Source organism: Dendrobates tinctorius, unplaced genomic scaffold (genome assembly GCF_039654945.1).
Source record: "Dendrobates tinctorius isolate UK_male_01 unplaced genomic scaffold, ASM3965494v1 ptg000145l, whole genome shotgun sequence".
In the NCBI taxonomy this organism is placed as follows: domain Eukaryota; kingdom Metazoa; phylum Chordata; class Amphibia; order Anura; family Dendrobatidae; genus Dendrobates; species Dendrobates tinctorius.
Window position 1 is genome coordinate 11,977,000 of NW_027361812.1, and position 22,251 is coordinate 11,999,250.

The 22,251-nt window shown below is 43.4% G+C and overlaps 1 protein-coding gene across 1 annotated transcript in view; it reads left to right on the plus strand.

The window, feature by feature from the left end:
- The window catches only part of ESPL1 (extra spindle pole bodies like 1, separase), a 112,803-nt gene that overhangs the window by 17,587 nt on the left and 72,965 nt on the right, over positions 1–22,251 (plus strand). Inside the window, exons 13-15 of the mRNA XM_073546193.1 lie at positions 1,305–1,424; positions 1,942–2,113; positions 22,100–22,228. Of these exons, the coding sequence (XP_073402294.1) occupies positions 1,305–1,424; positions 1,942–2,113; positions 22,100–22,228 (421 nt within the window). The remainder of the gene's footprint in view (positions 1–1,304; positions 1,425–1,941; positions 2,114–22,099; positions 22,229–22,251) is intronic.

Genomic DNA, 22,251 nt, shown 5'->3' on the forward strand with positions numbered 1-22,251 from the left:
AGGGAACATCAGGGCGCATTCCACCAGGGCAATGGCAACCTCTTGGGCGGAAAAGGGAGATGTTCCGATTGAAACTATATGTAAGGCGGCAGTTTGGTCATCCCCTTCTACCTTCTATAACCACTACAGACTTGATCTTTCATCAACCTCTGACTTAAGCTTTGGCAGGACTATCCTTGGCACGGTGGTCCCACCCAGGTGATGGTCTCTGGAATCTCTCCAGTGGGTGCTGTCGTGGCGAAGAGTAAAAAGCCGGATTACTTACCGGTAATGCTCTTTTAATGAGTCCACGACAGCACCCGCTCACTTCCCCCCCTAAGGATATCAATAGTTAAAGTATATTAACCAAATAATGGATAAGAAAGATGTTAAAATAAGAGAACATTGCCTAATCCTTGGCGGTCCTTCTGGTACTCTGAAACGTAAAACTGAGGAGGAAAGGCGGACCGCCCCTTTTATCTTTCCTGTAGGGTTTCCTGTTCCAAATGGGCGGATCCGATACCTCCAGTGGGTGCTGTCGTGGACTCATTAAAAGAGCATTACCGGTAAGTAATCCGGCTTTTTCTTCTAATTCTCTGTACAGTTCAAGATATGTGCCTTTTTATTTGGCGCTCTTCTTTTATGGCCTTCTCCTCCTAAGGGGCGTCACTCGCAGCTTTCTCTGGGGCGTTTCTTTAGGCTGCTCTTCATTCTTACCCTGTGAGCCACGTCCCCTGAGTAAAGACAATAAAACTGGCACTGAAAGATAACTCCAACATCTCTAAAGCTGGCGACATAGTCGGGGGCAGGGGAATAAGAGTGAAAACTGGCACCTTTTTGATCTGGTGACATGTCGCCTTTAACGTCACATGCGTCTATTCTGGAAAAAAATTTTATATTCTCACCACACTTCCTACAGCTCCATTCTGATGTCTACCAACCTTCTCAGTTTCTGGTGACCCACTGATATTACACTATTTATTACATTCTGATTTATTTCTTGGGACATTAAGACTCAGTTTTAACGTTTAGAGGCCTGAAAATGCCCCTCGCTAGTTGCTGGATTATGCACCTTATCTGAATCCTTTTCCTTGATGGGTGTATGAAGACCCACCTGACCCTATTAATCTTCTACTTCCCACCCATCAGTATTGTATATGAGGGGGATGTTTTCCTCTGGTAATGTTCCTGGGAGAGCATGCTTACTGGCTCTCCTGCTGAAAGGTGAATTGCTGTCCGTGGTCACAGTCCTGCATGTCGTTCTTTTGTGGTTGCTGTATCGAACTCTTTACCTGCTCTTATATATGGTAATCTTATTTTCTTAGGTCACCCTTCAGGAGGCAGAAGCGACTCTGCTGCAAGCAGACAATTCCTCTGAAGTCTATATATTGACTACCTGCTGGTTTCAACTGCATCAGAGTCATCTTTTTAGGGTGACGAACCAGGTACACTGGGTGATTGCCATCCTCCTTACTAATATAGTGTGCTGGTAATCACATTTTACCTTTTATGTCTTTTCAGTAAAAATGTTAAACCTGTAATTAATGTCCTTCAGCCCAATTAAAAGGAATCTGTTACTAGGGTTTTGCTGTGTTTGAGAGCAGCATGTTGTAGGGTCTGAGACCTTGATTAGTGATGTCTCTTACTGGGCTATGTGTTGCTGTTTCAGTGTTTTATCAGCAGGAGATTATCACTAGAGGACAACTGTCCTCGTGCCTCCTAGTCCAACCTCGGCCCCAGCACTGATTAGCAGCTCGCTGTCACTATACAATGTACACAAAGCTGTAATGTGTACACAGCTCAACAACTGAGCTCTGCAGCAGAGAAATTATTTTTATTTTATTTTTTTTTGTGATCACCGGAATCGGGGTCTCTTTCCCTACCTCATGCTGCTGTCAGATTTCTTAGCAACAACCTGATGACAGATTTCCTTTAACTCTAACTTTCCTTTCTGCATTGTAGGTTGATAAAGGAGTACAGCTCCTTGTAAGTCTTCTCCAACACCCATCTCTGCAGAAGTCTTCCAAAGCTTGGTACCTCCTGAAAGTGCACATTTTGCAGGAGCTTTACCTGTTTCTTCAGCTTCCACCTTCAATTCTGCTCCCGGATCTTTACAGGCAGCTCTGTTCGCACGGTAATGTAATTTATAGTTATTGTGCAGATTTATTGTATGTAAGCTGACATTGCCGGACCTGGCATAGACAAGTGTACCTAAAGTTGTGTTCTCAACCTCTTTGCATAATGCAGATTCCTCTTCACTAAAATAGGACACTTCATAACGTTCCCAAATTATTATATATCTTGGGAGTCTGAGTCGGTCCATTTTACTCTGACTCTACAACTCGGACTATACAGCCCTGGGGTGCATGGTATGGGCTCAGGAACTGTTCACTCCATACAGGGAAGATGACGACTAATTATATACACTGCTCAAAAAATAAAGGGAACACTTAAACAACAGAATATAACTCCAAGTAAATCAAACTTCTGTGAAATCAAACTGTCTACTTAGGAAGCAACATTGATTGACAATCAATTTCACATGCTGTTGTGCAAATGGAATAGACAACAGATGGAAATTATTGGCAATTATCAAGATACCCTCAATAAAGGAGTGGTTCTGCAGGCGGGGACCACATCTCAGTACCAATGCTTTCTGGCTGATGTTTTGGTCACTTTTGAGTGTTGGTTCTGCTTTCACACTCGTGGTAGCATGAGATGAACTCTACAACTCACACAAGTGGCTCAGGTAGTGAAGCTCATCCAGGATGGCACATCAATGTGAGCTGTGGCAAGAAGGTTTGCGGTGTCTGTCAGCGTAGTGTCCAGAGGCTGGAGGTGCTACCAGGTGACAGACCAGTACACCAGGAGAAGTGTGGGGGGGGGGGGGGCTGTAGGAGGGCAACAACCCAGCAGCAGGACCGCTACCTCCGCCTTTGTGCAAGGAGGAGCACTGCCAGAGCCCTGCAAGATGACCTCCAGCAGGCCACAAATGTGCATGTGTCTGCACAAACGGTTAGAAACCGACTCCATGAGGATGGTCTGAGGGCCTGACGTCCACAGATGGGGGTTGTGCTCACAGCCCAACACTGTGCAGGATGCTTGGCATTTGCCACAGAACATCAGGATTGTCAAATTCGCCACTGGCGCCCTGTGCTCTTCACAGATGAAATCTGGTTCACACTGAGCACATGTGACAGACATGACAGAGTCTGGAGACACCGTGGAGAGCGATCTGCTGCCTGCAGCATCCTTCAGCATGACCGGTTTGGCAGTGGGTCAGTAATGGTGTAGGGTGACATTTCTTTGGAGGGCTGTACAACCCCCCCATGTGCTCGCCAGAGGTAGCCTGACTGCCATTAGTTACGGAGATGAGAACCTCAGACCCCTTGTGAGACCATATGCTGGTGCGATTGGCCATGGGTTCCTCCTAATGCAGGACAATGCCAGACCTCATGTGTCTGGAGTGTCAGCAGTTCCTGCAAGATGAAGGCATTGAAGCTATGGACTGGCCTGCCTGTTCCCCAGACCTGAATCCGATTGACCACATCTGGGGGGACATGTCTCGCTCCATCCACCAACGTCACGTTGCACCATAGACTGTCCAGGAGTTGGCAGATGCTTTTGTCCCGGTCTGGGAGGAGATCCCTCAGGAGACCATCTGCAACCTCATCAGGAGCATGCCCAGGCGTTGTACAGTAGGGAGGTCATACAGGCACGCGGAGGCCACATACAATAGTGAGCATCTTTTCCTTGTCATGAGGCAATTCCACTGAAGTTGAATCAGCCTGGAATTTGATTATCCACTTTGATTTTGAGTATCATTCCAAATCCAGACCTCATGGGATATTCATTTTGATTTACATTGATTATGTTTTATTGTTCTGAACACATTCCACTATGCAATGAATAAAAACTTGCAACTAGAATATTTCATTCAGCGATATCTAGGATGTGGTATTTTAGTGTTCCCTTTTATTTTTTTTTTGAGCAGTGTATGTATGCTCACAAAATTAGAATGTCATCAAAAAGTTTTTATTTCAGTTCTTCAATACAAAAAGTGAAACTCCTATAGAGTCATTACACACAGAGTGATCTATTTCAAGTGTTTGTCTGTTAATGTTGATGGTTGACTTAAGGGGGTTTTACACATAGCGATATCTCTAGCAATATCTCTAAAATGTCACTGATTTTGTGACGTTATAGCGATATCGCTATGTGATACTTGCCTCTGACCGGCTCCCCCGCTGTCCATCGCTGATAGCGCGGCTCCATTTCTCGTCGTCTACTTCCTGCTGTGTGAGACGAGTGACGCTGGACGCGGGCGGGAGGACGTCTGGATCGCTATGTGTGAAAGGTGAGTATCGTCCGCTGCATCGCTGTGAGATCTTCCTGTGTGACAGCTCACTAGCGATCATTTAGCGATGCACCAGCGATCCTGACCGGGTCGTATCGCTGGTGCATCGCTAAATGTAAAAGGGCCTTTACAGCCAATGAAAAGCCAAAAGTCATTATCTCAGTAAATTAGAATACTTTATAACACCAGCTTGAAAAAAATTATTTTAAAATACAAAATGTTGGCCTATTGAAATGTATAAAAAAAAAATTAGAAGAAAAACTACTCGCTAGTGGAGACAGATCCCTCTGAGTCCACAACACATCGGTGTTTCAAAACCAGTTAAACGGTGCTTGCAAGATAATACATATACAAGAATCCAGCATCCAAGAAGAGAAAAATTCAGCACTCACTGGATGAGTTTAAAAAACCACAGTCCTTTATTAAGCCATCAGTGATATGGACAAGGTTTAAATCTGGCTAGGTACGTGCAGGCATGCAGTGAACAGAGCAGGATGACGGCCGTTTCGCGTTACACACGCTTCCACGGGTCCAGGTGTGCAAATTACGTCCTTTCCTTATAAAGGCCACGACTTACAAAATTGGCATACCAAAAACAACATATCAAATGTAAAAACAAGCATAAAAAGACAACCGTAATTGTATACATAAATCGCTGATTGCAAAAAATACATTTTATCACAATTTTTTTTTTTTAGTCCCAATGGACCTTGCGCATTTGCCTTAATAATCCATTTTGCTTCACGTCTCGGAAGTAATTTGTTGTGATCTCCAACGCACGGTGGATACTTGACCACTTCCAAACCTGCAAAGCGCAAACATTGTGGATTGATTTCATGCTTCTCCTGTATATGTTTTATCAACCTTAAAGACCCCTTTCCTGTTGAAATAGAACGAAAATGTTACGAAAACGCATGAATAAAGGTCTTATCGTCTTTCCAATGTAAAAGAAAAATCATGGACAGAACACGATGTAAACTACGAACTTGGTTTTGCATGTAGTTAGATCACGTACCATATACTGAATGTGACCGACCTGTAAATTCCCAGTCATATGCAAATGACAAAAACTACAATCCCCACATTTAAAGTTCCCTTTTGGAGGATTCGCTGTTAGCCAATTATGCGGTTTTGAAATCTGATTTTGCACCAGGAGATCAGTGAGGTTATTGGTCCTTTTGTAGGCAAATTGAGGTTTAATTTGACACAATTTATTCAAATCTTTTATCTGCTTTCAACACATGCCAATTCTTCCTAATTGACGCATGAACAGCTCTGTGAAGAGGGCTATGTTTGAAACAAAAAATAAACCGCTTGCCCTGGACCGCATCCGTTTTATCACCCTTATTACGACTATTATTAACACTTGTTCTCAAAATATCTGCTTCTGACAAATTAGAAGTTAACCAGTAGGGGGAAAAAACAGTGATTTATTTTATCAAAATAAATATAATTGGATACACATTTAAAATACCAAACCCCTCTGGAATGAATGGATGGCAGAGCATCCGGTATAAATACCACTAAGCACTCTGGGTGTGGTGGAAGATGAAAAGGCAGGGTAGGCATCAATGAAAAAAAAAAAAAAATATATATATATATATATATATATATATATATATATATATATATATATATATATATATTTTTTTTTTATAGATAAAAAAATAAATAATAAAACATAGAATATCAATAATAATGGCGCAACAATTAGTACAAACTTTATACATGGTCTCATATAGTAAATAAGCTATATATTAACCCCTTCACCCCCAAGGGTGGTTTGCACGTTCATGACCGAGCCAATTTTTACAATTCTGACCACTGTCCCTTTATGAGGTCATAACTCTGGAACGCTTCTATGGATCCCGGTGATTCTGACATTGTTTTCTCGTGACATATTGTACTTCATGTTAGTGGTAAAATTTCATTCAAATAACTTGCGTTTATTTGTGAAAAAAACGGAAATTTGGCAAAAATTTTGACAATTTCGCAATTTTCCAACTTTGAATTTTTATGCCCTTAAATCACAGAGATACGGCACACAAAAAACTTGATAACTAACATTTCCCACATGTTTACTTTACATCAGCACAATTTTGGAACCAAAATTTTTTTTCTGTTAGGAAGTTATAAGGGTTAAAAGTTGACCAGCGATTTCTCATTTTTACAACACCATTTTATTTTTAGGACCACATCACATTTGAAGCCACTTTGAGGGGTCTATATGATAGAAAATACCCAAAAGTGACACCATTCTAAAAACTGCACCCCTTAAGGTGCTCAAAACCACATTCAAGAAGTTTATTAACCCTTTAGGTGCGTCACAGGAATTTTTTTGAATATTTAAAAAAAAAATGAACATCTAACTTTTTTTCACAAAAAAAATACTTCAGGTTCAATTTCTTTATTTTACCAAGGGTAACAGGAGAAATTGGACTGCAAAAGTTATTGTGCAATTTGTCCTGAGTACGCTGATACCTGATTTGTGGGGGGGGAACGACTGTTTCGGCGCATGGCAGAGCTCAGAATGGAAGGAGCGCCGTTTGACTTTTTCAATGCAAAATTGGCTGGAATTCAGATCGGACGCCATGTCACGTTTGGAGAGTCCCTGATGTACCTAAACAGTGGAAACCCCCTACAAGTGACCCCATTTTGGAAACTAGACCCCCCCAAGGAACTTATCTAGATATGTGGTGAGAACTTTGAACCCACAAGGGCTTTACAGAAGTTTATAACGTACAGTGGTACAATTAAAAAATCATCTTTTTTCCACAAAAACTATCTTTTCACCCCAATTTTTATTTTCCCAAGGGTAACAGGACCCTAAAAGTTATTGTGCAATTTGTCCTGAGTATGCTAATACCCCACATGTGGGGGTAAACCACTATTTGGGCGCATGGCAGAGCTCGGAAGGGAAGCAGCGCCATTTGACGTTTTTGGCTGGAATTGAGATCGGACATCATGTCGCGATTGGAAAACCCCTGATGTACCAAAACAGTGGAAACCCCCCCCACAAATGACACCATTTTGGAAACTAGACCCCCTAAGGAACTTATCTAGATGTGTGGTGAGAACTTTGAACCCCCAAGGGCTTCACAGAAGTTTATAATGCCAGGGCATGAAAATAAAAAAATCGTATTTTTTCCACAAACATGATCAATTATTCCCCAATTTTTTTATTTTCCCAAGGGTAACAGGAGAAATTGAACCCCAAAAGTTGTTGTCCAATTTGTCCTGAGTAAGCTGACACCCCATATGTGGGAGAAAACTACTGTATGGACACACGTCAGGGCTCGGAAGGGAAGTAGTGACGTTTTGGAATGCAGACTTTGATGGAATGGTCTGCGGGTGTCATGTTGCCTTTGGAGAGCCCCTAATGTACCTAAACAGTGGAAACACCCATACATGACCCCATTTTGGACACTAGACCCGCCCACGGAACTTATCTAGATGTGTGGTGAGCACTTTGAACCCCCAAGTGCTTCACAGAAGTTTATAACGCTCGGACGTGAAAATAAAAAAAATCATTTTTTTCCACAAAAATGATATTTTTGCCCCCAATTTTTTATTTTCCTAAGGGTAACAGGAGAAATTGGACCCAAAAAATTGTTTTGCAATTTGTCCTGAGTAGGCTGATACCCTACATGTGGGGGTAAAACACTGTTTGGGCGCATGGCAGAGCTTGGAAGGGAAGGAGCACCATAGGACTTTTTCAACTCAGAATTGGCTGGAATTGAGATCAGACGCAATGTTGCATTTGGAGAGCCCCTGATGTGCCCAAACAGTGGAAACCCCCAATTCTAACTCCAACCCGAACCCCAACACACCTCTAACCCTAATCTCAGCCCTAACCCTAGCCCTAACCCTAGCCCTAATGGAAAAATGGAAATACATTTTTTTAATTTTATTATTTTTCCCTAACTAAGGGGGTGATAACGGGGGGTTTGATTTACTATTTATGGCGGTTTTTATTTTTGGCAGCTGTCGCACGCTAAAAGACGCTTTTTATTGTTAAAAGTTTTTGCATCACCACATATTGAGAGCTATAATTTTTCCGTATTTTGACCCACCGAGTCATGTGAGGTCTTATTTTTTGCGGGACGAGTTGACGTTTTTATTGGTACCATTTTCGGGCACGTGACATCTTTTGATCGCTTTTTATTCCGATTTTTGGGACGCAGAATGAACAAAAACCAGCGTTTCATGAATTTCTTTTGGGGGAGTGCGTTTACACCGTTCCGCGTGCGGTAAAATTGATAAAGCGGTTTTATTCTTCGGGTCAGTACGGTTACAGCGATACCTCATTTAGGTCGTTTTTTTATGTTTTGGCGCTTTTATGCAATGAAAACTATTTTATATAAAAAATAATTATTTTTGCATCGCTTTATTCTGTGAGCTATAACTTTTTTTTTTTTTTCGCTGATGATGCTGTGTGGCGGCTCGTTTTTTGCGGGACAAGATGACGTTTTCAGCGGTACCATGGATATTTATATGCGTCTTTTTGATCGCGCGTTATTACACTTTTTGTTTGGCGGTATGATAATAAATCATTATTTTTTTGCTTCGTTTTTTAATTTTTTAGGGGTTCGCTAAAGGGGTTAACTAATGGGACAGTTTTATAGGGCGGGTCGTTACGGACGCGGCGATACCTAATATGTGTACTGTTATTGTTTTGGGTTTTTTTTATTTTCAAAAAATGAATTTATTGGGGAATATTTTTTTTTTTTTTTTTTTTTTTTTTTTTTTTTTTTAACTAATTTATTTGGCTTTTTTTTTTTTTTTTTTAACTAATTTATTTGGCTTTTTTTTTTTTTTTTTTTTTTTTAATTTTTACTTTTTTTAATTTTTTTTTTTTTTACTTTATTACATAGTCCCAGGTGGGACATCACTGTCCTGTGACAGATCGCTGATCTGTCACATCACAGATCGCTGTGACAGATCAGCAATCTGTCACAGGCAGTGCACAAGGCTTCCTCATGCCTGCGCTTTGCAGGCACTGAGGAAGCCAGCTTCCTCCAGGCCCCCGTCGGCCCCCGTCGCCATCTTGGATCCGGGGGCCTGGAGGAAAGGAGTCCCCCGCAGCAGCGCTGCACATTGCGCTGCCGTGGGGGGCTCAGGGAAGCACGGAGGGAGCCCCCTCCCTGCCGATGCTTCCCTTTAACTCCCGGTACACCGCGATCAACGTGTCGGGGGTGGTCTGTGACCGCCCCTGACACATAGTGCCGGGTGTCAGCTGTGATAATCAGCGGCGCTCACCACGTGGGCGCCGCTGATCGCGCTAGACGTACTATCCCGTCCATGGGCATAGGGGCCCGGTCCCATGGACGGGATAGTACGTCTGATGTCAGGAAGGGGTTAAAGCTTTCCCAATAGCCATGATAAACTAGCTCAATTAATAACAGGTAAATATATTGCCATAAAGTAAACAACCACAGAAAAAAAGTGCAATTGTGCAAATAATACTAATCACTGTGAGCAATATTTGCATTAAAGTTAAATTGTGATAGTGCTAACAAATAGCCAGTGAATGACCATCAGTGATTCAGTGAAACACTACACGATTAAAAGGCCAATTTACCTGATGAGCCAGCAGAGAAATAAAGTGCTGATAAAACGTGCCCCGACGCACGTTTCGGAGTTACACTCTTTCGTCAGTTACCCTGCCTTTTCATCTTCCACCACACCCAGAGTGCATAGTGGTATTCTGACAAATTAGCAATACGTTCTGCCGCTTCATCTAATAACGACAAGGGATGGTCTCTATCCAAAAAACCCAACTTCAAATCCTTCAATTGTTGTTCAAATATGATGTCATTATTGATTTTCCGCAACCTCCACATTTTTCTGTAAGGGAAGCTTAGTATAATAAGGATGTGCTGAACTAAAATGCAACATAGAATTTGTAGCAGTTGATTTTCGATGAACCTGCGTGACAATAGAGCCATCCCTTAAAATAACGATAATGTCTAAAAATTCCAAATTTTCACAACCAAAACAAGAAGTGAAGTGCATATTTTCAGTATTGGAGTTATTGAAATACAAAACGAAATCCTTAAAATCCACTTCCAAACCATCCCAAATGATGAAAATGTCATCCACAAATCTTTGCAAACACCGAATGTGTTTCAAAAACGGATTCACAGCATTGGTAATGTATTTTTTTCCTCTTCGCCACGACAGCACCCACTGAGAGAGGGGATCCGCCCCAGGAACAGGAAACCTACAGAGAGATAAATGGGGCGGTCCCCCTTGCTCCCTCAGTTTGGTTTCCTGTTCCTAGGAAGGAACCCGCAGAAGAGGATACCTGGTCTGGTAGCCGCCTGCGTGCATAATATGAGCAGCAGGGGCCCCAGGACTGGAGGCAGCGTCGGGCGGAGAGGTGATGGTTCCCCCCCCAGAGCTGGTAATGCAGGTGAGGCCGGAGGTAAGAAAGTGCCAAGGCTCACTGAGGGGACAGAGGCGTATATCCCCCCCCCCCCCCCCCCAGGAGGGGGACGAACGCATTACACAATGCCATTAGGCATATCATGGATGGTGGCCGCGCCCCCCCCCCCCCCTCCCCCGAGAGAAACAGAAGAGCCTGAGCGTTTGTGCCAGGCAGCGCTACCGGAGGTCATACCTGCAGGGGCTAACGTGTGGGCCGTGTGCGTGGTGTCACTGTCGGGGCCACGGCATCAGCGCTTCCAGCGGCGCTCCCAGGCAGGCAACCCGGAAGTAAGGGTATGGAAGACTTCCAGGATCAGTGCAGGAGGCGGCGCTCGCGAGAGAACGCCCGCGCATGCGCAGAAGGGGCTAAAAAAAAAAGAGGGGAAAAATGGAGGACGGGGGGGAAAAAAAAAGTGTGGTAAGGTTCTAAAAGGAAGCCACGGAGGCAGCGCCAGTGCGCAGTCATGTCATCCATAGATGACCCAGCTTCGCTCCCGCTAAGTCAGCCAGTGGAATCCCCACATGGCAGCAGACAAAGCGGTGCTACTAGGAGAAGCAGCAGCACCAGAAGAAGTGACAGCTCCAGGAAGGAATCTAGTGGACCTTCCAGGCAAATTGAGCCCCTGGAGAAAAAACGGAAGAAGAAATCATCCCACGCCTCGCCTCAGCTTGAGGCGCGGACCCCGCAGCCGGTAGTTTGCTGACGAGACTCACGGGTGAGTGTTTTTAGTCAGATTAAATAGCTGATGGCCTTCTTTTTTCTGGTCCATACCCCCTTTTTAGGCCAAAAGAACAGAGAAGGCGAAAAATAGAGAGTGCCTTATGTTCTCAGCCCCTCCCAGACGGCCACCCTAAAAGATTATGCCAAGCGTGTATTGAGGAGGCCTTACAGGAGGAATCCTCACGGAAGAAAGAGGATATCCGAGCGATAATTAGGGAAGAGTTACGGGCCTTGGGCAGCACCAGTAGTCTGGGGGGTCACTCCTCCGTGAGACAGATAAGTTCACCAAGAGGAGGAACTTCGCAGGCGTCAAGGTCGCCATCAGAATCCGGGGAGCTAGACTCTGATAGATCCCAGGGATACCCTTCCTCAGAGGACGAGGAGCAGGCGTGTTTCCCTACGGACAGCGTCAGTAACTTAGTTAAATCTGTCCGAAATACCATGGGGCTACCTGAGAGTAAGGACCCCAAGACTCCACAAGACATAATGTTTGCAGGCATTTCCCGTAGAAAGGTCCGAGCATTCCCAGTGGTCCCAGCTATAAAAGAGCTGGTGAAAAGGGAGTGGGAAAACAGGGGCAGAAAACCTTCCTCCCCTTAACGTCAAAGCGTAAATATCCGTTTGACGATGAGGAATTGACAGCTTGGTCGAGAGCCCCCAAAGTGGATGCGGCGGTGGCCTCTACCTCTCGTAGATCCTCCCTGCCGGTAGAGGATTCAGGAACTTTGGCCGACTCATCAGATCGTAAGACCGATACACTCCTTAAACGATCCTGGGAAGCATGTGCGGCAGCTTTTAAGCCCGCAATAGCAGCCACTTGCACAGCAAGATTAATGTTGGTATGGCTAAATGACCTAGAGGACAATATTAAAAACGGAGTGGCCAGGAATAAACTCCTGTCCTCTCTGCCCCTCATTAAAGGAGCAGCGGCCTTCCTCTCCGATTCCTCGGCGGACTCTCTCCGTTTATCGGCTAGAGCAGCGGGGCTAACCAATGCAGGCCGGCGGGCCTTATGGTTGAAGGGGTGGAAAGGGGACATGCAGACAAAAACTAAACTGTGTGCTATACCCTGCCAGGGTAAGTACCTATTTGGCACGGAACTGGACGAGATTTTAACAAAAGCGGGCGAGAGAAAAAAGGTTTTCCTAACCCGTATATTCCCTTCAATAGGAGGTCCTACAGAAAGCCGCCGTTTGGCAAAAAGAAGGACTTTAAACCCCAGGACCGCTGGGCAAATAAGGACCCCAAACAGAGGGGCAATCTATTCGGGAAGCGTCCCTTCAGAGGAGACAGGTTCCGCTAATACCAGTACACCGGTAGGTGGCAGACTACTGGAATTCAGCCACCAATGGGGGAAGGTAACATCAAACCCATGGGCCATTGATATCGTCTCATCAGGCCTAAAACTAGAATTTGTTCGGCATCCACCGAACTTCTTCCTATTGACTCCCATAAGGTCCCAGATACAGCAGGAAGCACTGGAGATGGAGATTGCAGTATTACTAACTAAACAGGTCCTAATAGAGGTCCCATGGGACGAAGAAGGAATGGGCTTTTATTCTCTATTTTTAGTCCCAAAACCAGATGGCTTTTTTAGGACCATAATAAATTTAAAGAAGCTTAATACCTTCTTAAGGCTGAGACCATTTAAGATGGAGTCAATAAATTCTGCAATAAAACTTTTGTTTCCCAGGTGTTACATGGCAGTTTTGGACCTAAAGGATGCCTATTACCATCTACCCATATACCAAGAGCACCAGAAGTTCCTGCGGGTAGCGGTCTGGTTCAAGGGTCGGATTCAACATTTCCAGTTTGTGGCAATGCCATTCGGGCTATCCATGGCTCCTCAGGTATTTACCAAATTGATGCTGGAAGTGATGTCGTATGTAAGGCTGAATGACACACTAGTGGTCCCTTACTTGGACGACCTGCTCGTAGTGGGGAATTCTTTTTCTCAGTGCAAAACAAGAATGGCCGAGATTATCTCATCCCTACAAACGCTAGGATGGCTAATCAACTGGGAGAAGTCCAGACTAGAACCAGTTACCTGTCAGAGGTTCCTAGGCCTGCAAGTAGATTCTGTAAGTCAGAAGTGCTTTCTGCCAGACGCTAAAGCAGTGGCCATAATCAATAAGATACGGAATACTACAGGAAGACCCGTAATATCATTGAGACAGGGTATGTCTTTGCTGTGGTCCCTGATATCGTGCATCCCAGCGGTGCAATGGGCCCAGTTCCACTCTAGAACACTACAGTGGGCTATTCTGCAGGAAACAGACTGCAGGGGCGGTTGGAAGGGAGGATGTCCCTATCGCCAGAAGTTGTTAAATCCCTAAAGTGGTGGTTAAATCCTACCAATTTGTCTAAGGGAGTGCAATGGTGGGTAACTCCCTCCAAGGTGCTCACCACAGATGCTAGCCCCTGGGGCTGGGGGGCCCACCTGGAGGAGCACATGATACAAGGCCGGTGGAGTAAACATGAGATAGAAACCTCCTCTAATGTAAAGGAGCTAAAAGCAATTTACTATGCGATATCTCAATTTCTCCCGCAGTTAAGAGAAACCCACGTGAGAATCCAGACAGACAATACCACCGCAGTGGTCTATATAAACCGACAGGGAGGTACGCGGTCGGGACCGTTGATGTCTATCGCGGAAGAGATCCTAGAGATAGCCGAGGTACATCCTCACTCCTTGTCGGCACTCCACATAAGAGGAGTAGACAACTTTCAAGCAGACTATCTCAGTCGCCAGGTCCTATATCAGGGCGAGTGGGTCCTCAGCAGGCACGTCTTCGAGACGATAGCGACAGAATGGGGCAGACCGGAAATAGACCTGTTTGCTACCAGAGCCAACAGACTCGTAAAGAGGTTCGCTTCGCTCTACAGGTCAGACAACCCAGACATTCTAGATGCCCTCCAAGCACCCTGGGCATTCCGGCTAGCCTATGCCTTCCCTCCAATGGTTCTACTTCCAACGGTAATCGGGAAAATAAGACAAGACAAGAGAGGGCGAGGGTCATCTTGATAGCCCCGTTTTGGCCCAAAAGGCCGTGGTTTTCATGGCTGAGAGCCATGTCCATAACCGACCCGTGGATCCTGCCGCTGCACCAGGATCTTCTCTCACAGGGACCCTGCTACCATCCACAGGCCAAAGCCCTACACCTAGCGGCCTGGAATTTGAAAGGGAACTATTGAAGCAGAAGGGCTTTTCGGAAAACCTAATTAATACCCTGCTACAAAGTAGGAAAGAGTCTACTACAAGAATATACGCTAAGGTGTGGAGGAAATTCCTGGCCTTTCACCCAGCAGAGCTAGCCGGTGAAGTACCCATTACGCCCATCTTAGAGTTTCTTCAAAGAGGCCGAGAATTGGGCCTCTCAGTTAATACTCTAAGGGTCCATATATCGGCCCTAGGAGCCCTATTTAACTATAACGTGGCAGCAAATAGATGGGTAAACCGTTTTGTTTCAGCTTGTCAACGGTCAGAACCGGTGCATATTCCTCGGCTTCCGGCATGGAACCTTACTCTGGTTTTGGATGCCTTTTACTCAGGCCCCGTTTGAGCCCATAAGCTCGGCATCAGTGAAGTGCCTCTCATTAAAAACTGCTACATTAGTAGCTTTAGTGTCAGCTAGAAGAGTAAGTGATCTTCATGCTCTATCAGTAGACGCTCCGTTCCTGTCAATAACACGAGACAGACTGATTTTGAAGACAGACCCGTCCTACCTTCCCAAACGGGCAACTAAATTTCATAGGTCTCAGGAGATATGCCTACCCTCCTTCTATGAGAACCCGTCAAACCAGGACGAGGTGAAATATCACACCTTAGATGTAAGAAGAGCGGTACTAGCCTACCTTGATAGGACCAGTCCCTGGAGGCAGAGTAGGTCTTTTTGTCTCCTTCCAAGGCAGCAGAAAGGGGTCTGGAGTCACAACAGGCACATTATCCAGGTGGATCAGAGATGCGATCACAATGGCATATTTGGCCAAAGGAGAAGAACCTCCGCTGGGGATTAAGGCGCACTCTACTAGAGCCATATCATCCTCCTGGGCCGAGAGGGCAAACGTCCCAATTGAACAAATATGTAAGGCTGCAACCTGGTCTTCTCCATCTACCTTCTATAGTCACTATAGACTAGATTTGTCCTCTACAGAGGATTTGACCTTTGGTAGATCTGTCCTTGGCACGGTGTGCCCTCCCAAGTGATTATCTCTGGAAATCTGTCAGTAGGTGCTGTCGTGGCGAAGAGGAAAAACCGGATTACTTACCGGTAATACTCTTTTGTAGAGTCCACGACAGCACCCGCTCACTTCCCCCCCGTAAAAATTTTTCACACATGGGTCTCCTTGGTGGTGGAGATTGTAATTAGAATTTAATATATGATTAAACTTGGCGAATCTAAAGGCTATATGGGTAAGATATATGAATCGCCCAAACAAAATGACTAAAACATGTATGGCGGTTCCTCCGTTGTTCTCGGTAATACAAACTGAGGGAGCGAGGGGGACCCCCCCATTTATCTCTGTAGGTTTCCTGTTCCTGGGGCGGATCCCCTCTCTCAGTGGGTGCTGTCGTGGACTCTACAAAAGAGTATTACCGGTAAGTAATCCGGTTTTCTTCAAATACCGCTAGAAACAAGTTGGCAAAAAAACACAAGCTACAGGCGTACCCATAGCGGTACCGACCTTCTGCAAGTGCCGTTGATTTTAAAATTGTGTCAAAACGAAATGTAAACCTTCAAGAAATAAAGTCCGGTGTTTTTTTTCTATAGATGTTAAGGCAAAATTAGGTTGCCACTCAGTCGACTCCAAGGCCAACAAAAAATCGCCTGAATCTTTCACAAAACAAGGAATCCGAGACAAAAGCTGTTTTTTTTAAAAGCCAATCTAGATACTGCGACAATGGTTCGGTAACAGAATTTTTCCCAGACACAATGGGACATCCTGGGGGTTGGGGAAATGGATTTTCGGAATGCTGTACCAGTGTGGAATCTCGGGGTAATCTGGGAATTTCTGCGCTTCCTTTTTAGTCAAAACACCATTCGCAACTTTTTGAGAAAAAAAAAAAGAAGATCTTTGGCTTATCTTTAAATTTAGGAATTGGATTATAATCTAATGGTAAATATGTATCCAAATTACTTAATTGGGATAACCCTTCACAAATATAGTATTCCTTTTCTAACAACACTATATTGCCACCCTTTATCAGCTTTTCGAAAAAAGATCATCCCATGACTGCATTTCCTTCACGGTTTTAAATTGTGCTGCTGATAGATTCTTATTCTGTGTCTGGTAGACTAATGCCTCCACATCCTTGACCACCAGATCCTGAAAAAGATCTGCATTGTTGGGTCTGGTGTCTCTCATTTTCCTCTTGACAATACCCCATAGATTCTCTATGGGGTTAAGGTCAGGCAAGTTTGCTGGCCAATCAAGCACAGTGATACTGTTTGTAAACCAGGTATTGGTACTTTTGGCAGTGTGGACAGGTGCCAAGTCCTGCTGGAGAATGCAATTTCCAACTCCAAAAAGCTTGTCGGCAGAGAAGCATGAAGTGCTCTAAAATTTCCTGGTAGATGGCTGCGCTGACTTTGGTCTTGATAAAACACAGTGGACCTACACCACATATTAGTCCTTGGAAATCAAGGTCCCAGAGTCTGGAGGAAGAGTGGAGAGGCATACAATCCAAGCTGCTTGAGGTCTAGTGTGGAGTTTCCACAATCAGTGATGGTTTGGGGAGCCATGTCATCTGCTGGTGTAGGTCCACTGTGTTTTATCAAGACCAAAGTCAGCGCAGCCGTCTACCAGGAAATTTCAGAGCACTTCATGCTTCCCTCTGCTGACAAGCTTTTTGAAGTTGGAAATTTCATTCTCCAGCAGGACTTGGCACCTGTCCACACTGCCAAAAGTACCAATACTTGGTTTACAAACAACTGTACAACGATGCCTCTACCTTGTGCCAGTCCTTACACTGGCTACCCATCCACTCCAGAATCCAGTACAAACTTATTACCCTCACCCACAAAGCCCTCCATGGCTCAGCACCACCCTACATCTCCTCCCTCGTTTCAGTATACCACCCTACCCGTGCCCTCCGTTCTGCTGATGACCTGAGGTTGGCATCCCCGATAATCAGAACCTCCCACTCCCGTCTCCAAGACTATACACGTGCTGCGCCAAATCTTTGGAATGCACTTCCCAGGTCAATACGAGTAGTCCCCAATCCCTACAATTTTAACCCATTACTTGCCAAATTAGCAATTTTCTTAATTTTTTTTATAAATGACAGATTTTTAATATTTTTAATCCTAATGAATCAGAAACATAATTTGCCAAATTTTTTACAAGTACGGATTTTTCAGAAAAGGGCGTCCCAATTTTGGGACATTGGCAGAAAGTGATAGCAAAAACTCAGAAAAGATAGAACTTATTCAACTCTATTTTTTTGCTTACAAACAATTATGCAAACAATATGTTTCTGCACTTTTTTCAAAATATTATATTACAAAATTCTCCAAATAACTCAGGGGAATGGAATACAGCAAAACACTTAGCATGAAGGGGAACTTCACACCGTTTGCAAATTCTGGTTGTTTTTTTCTTACATAAAGCACACCTTCTTTGTGTAGCAATTGGCTCTATCAAATGATTACCAGGATCAAATCTGACGTCATCACTAACTCGGCCACCTAATAGTTTACTCCGTTGAGATTCACATCGCTTTGGGGTTGATTGTGTGCTTTTGCTTAGATAGGCCAATGCAGTCCTCCGCCTTACACTTAGCAGTGGCACACTTTCTTCTGGATTTGCCTTTTGATGCGCCCTCCAGGTTTTGACAATGGCAATGTCTATCATTTGAGTGAAAAGGGGCCACCACCCCTTTTTGGAACGGATTCTAACACGGTACAGGGAGATTTGTTTGTCCAATAAATCAACTCCCCCCATGTGGGAACTATATTCCTGAACCATCAGCGGCATTGAGATTTGGACATGTTTTTCTGTTTTTGAGAGTACCTAGGAGCTGTTGACAAAGGCTCTGTTGTGCTGAAGTTCGTGCCGAACGTGACAACCTTATTATCCTTCCATTTCACCACAAGAATGTTATTTGCTTTAGCACACCGGTAATCACAAAATCCTCTTTCCTTTTGTTTTTCAATCTCCTTGCTTGGCATAAGAGGACACTGTTTTGTGCGATTTTTCTCTCATAGTGCCAGTATCTTGGATGTTTTTGTTTTTCAGCATCACCAGAGCATCAATACTTGTAAAGAAATTGTCAAAAAATAACTTGTAACTGAATGACTGGGATTTAGGAATTACATTTGTAAGTTGTGAAATTACTCTCAAGCCGAACGGTCCTTCCTCTTTGTCAGACTTACCACAGTATGGCACACATTTGTAGAGGTAGCCATTGGAACTGCAGACACCAAATTTTGTAGCTGCATTTTATTGGCTTACCTCACATGTACATTTTTGTAGGGTGTTTGCCATAGTAGCGGACCATCATTTCATCTAAGGAAAGTTCCTGGTGGAATACACCAAATTTCAGGAATTCTTTCCCCAGTACTTCAAAGAATAATCTAACTTTGTACAAAATGTCAGACTTGTCAATTTTAGAATTGTGATTTAGGTGTATATATTTTTTAATTTCCCTAAAACGGTTCTTTGACATTGCTTTGTACACCAATGGAACTCCCACATCTTGAGCTTGTTCCCAGTACATGTCCTCTTGGGGGAGAGAATGATATCCAGACAGTAATAATATGCCTAAGAAAACTTGTAATTCTTCCTCGCTGATGGAAAAGGAAGGTTTATTTTTTTGGTTTGCATATGGCATGCTTTGGGTCAAAATAATATCCATAACATCATGGTAAAAAACTCTTCAAATACTTCAACTTCATTTTTATTTTCTAAAAGGTCACAAATGTAGCTTATTTCGGATGTATCCTGGTCCGCACTGCTTTCATATGTTGGTTGACATTTTTTCCATTTTGGAGTTGCTGCACATTGTAGTAATTCTATTGCATTTTTTTTTTTTCTTGCTCACAACTGGTTTTGAATTTTGATTCCTTGGTCGTTTTCTGCTACTGGTACTTGAAGTTCCTGCTGAGGTGGATGGTAAATTCTCAGTTGATGCCACCTCAGGATCCTCTTCAATTTCTGTTGAAGTGTGCAATACCTCCAAAGTTCCTGCTACATCATTCAATTCATGAGCAAGAAGCTCATTTTCCTGAAAATCTTCCTCATCAGTTGCCTCATCAGGGTCAGGGGGCACAATCACTACTTCAACATCAGAAATTTCCTCTTCTTGGTCATCTAATTCCTCAAGATAACCTAGTATTTCATCAACAGTAAGTCCTTTTTTATATCGATAAGCCATGTTCTTACTGCTGATACAACAAAAATTAGTATAGTAACATTTAGAAAACTATAGATAAATATATATACATTTCACTATCCATTCATAAAACAAGCTAAATACACAATTGTGATGAATAAAAACATAAAATACCAACCTTATATACTGTGATGTGATCGTAAACAATGTCTGACAAGACAGCAATTTACAGGGTCTGTTCTCCTGAGTGTCTCCAGTACAGCTGAGATATCAGGTTTCACAAAGCATATATAGTCAGAAAGGTACTGAGGAAGGGGGGTGGAGGGGTGAGGGATTTCCAGGCTACCTGGTAAGAAGGAAGAAATAAAACTAAAAGACCTTTGCCTGCCATATCAGTTGTAAATGATTTTAGGTTATGTATAAAAACTAGCGAATCAAACAAAAATTTCCATGTAAAAAAAAACATCGAAAATAGTGCATTCTGCCAATGTCCCAAAAATTGGACCGCAATTTCACTCGAATATAACTCTGGCCTTGGTAAATCTACATCAATGCCATTGCATTATATAACTTCCTTCAAGTATAAACAATAGTTCTAATAACTTTGTGATCACAGAACTGTGATTTTAAATAATTCGGCTTATGATCCTAATTTTGAAAAAACCTCAAATAGGTGCTTTGAAAGCTCTCTGGGTGGAAGAATATTCAATTAAAAATGACTAACACGATTTCCTGTTTTAAAAACATTCATTATACAAACACAACACAAAAAATTGGACCTAATTCTAAAATCTTAGTTGCTAGAAGCAAAAGATTAGGCGTCCCAAAAAAAAGGACATTGGTAGATAATTTAAGCGTGCCCTGAAAACGCATTTATTCAGACTGGCCTACCGCCTCAACACACTAACCTAACTATCCCTGTGTGGCACAGCCAAAAGTTTTACCATAACCAGGTTCCCCGCATCATGTTCCCACATGCTTTATGCATCTATTAGCCCTCTGTTTGGACCAGCCATAATGTTAAGTGTGTAACAGAACAGACACAATCAGGGCAATTGTTACCACCCACCTTTCGTGTCTACCTCTTTCCTCATAGACTGTAAGCTTGCGAGCAGGGCCCTCTTTCCTCTTATGTTATGATCTATGTGATTATTGTTATGCTGTAATGTCTATCATCTGTACAAGTCCCCTCTGAAATGTAAAGTGCTGCGGAATATGTCGGCGCTATAGAAATACAGTTAATAAATTTATTATAAATTTATCACTGTGCTTGATTGGCCAGAAAACTCGCATGACCTTAACCCCATAGAGAATCTATGGGCAATTGTCAAGAGGAAGATGAGAGACACCAGACATGAGATGAGCTGAAGGCTGCTATCAAAGCAACCTGGGCTTCCATAACCCCTCAGCAGTGCCACAGGCTGATCACCTCCATGCCACGCCGCATTGATGGAAAAGGAGCCCCGACCAAGTATTGAGTGCATTTACTGAACATACATTTCAGTAGGCCTACATTTTTGGATTTTAAAATTATTTATCAAGCTGGTGTTATAAAGTATTCTAATTTACTGAGATAATGACTTTTGGGATTCACTTTCTGTATTGAAGAACTGAAATTCACTTTCTGATATTCTAATTTTGTGAGATGCACCTGTATATCTCTAAGTAATATGGTCATCATCTTTCCTGTATGGAGTCAACAGTTCCTGAGCCCACACCATGCACCCTAGGACTATTTATCTGTATCTCTAGATACCTTTAGGATCACCATAATTGTACTGACTTGGAGAATCATGTTGCCGGGTCATTCTTGCTGCACAGTGAACTCTGTACAACCAAAACCCAAAAAACCATGGTGTGGTGGAATTGCACTTTTTTTTTTTTTTTTTTTTCCCTTCACGATCTTGCCTTTAAATGAAGTGTCATAGAAAGCTACGACCTGTCCCACAAAAATACAAGCCCTCATACAGCTATTACAAAGGAAAATGATATGCATCTTGGAGGAAAAACAAAAGCTCCAAAAAAAAAAAAAAAAAAAAATCAGCCAGTCCTAAAGGGGTTTAAAAGGGCACTTTCTGAAAGTCGGCAGAAAATTAACAATGCTTTATTTGCCAGAGTTCCTACTAATGTAGTCATTGCAGGACTGGACATCTTTTTTTGTAATATTTCTGTTGGGTTTTTGAGGTCATTCTGTTATCTCAAGTCATAGGTTACATTCGCACAGGCTGATCTTTCCTGTCTGGTTCCTGCACGTACGCTTAATCTTTTGTATTTCCAGGATGGCATAACCCAGAAACGGCTCTAACAGAGGCCCATAAGTTGCTCAGGAGCATTGTTCTTCTCTTGCTTGGAAACGATGCTCTGACCACTCCGAAAGCCTCATCGGATGCCTGCTTTGTGGATAATGGTAATTATGGATAATGGGGGATG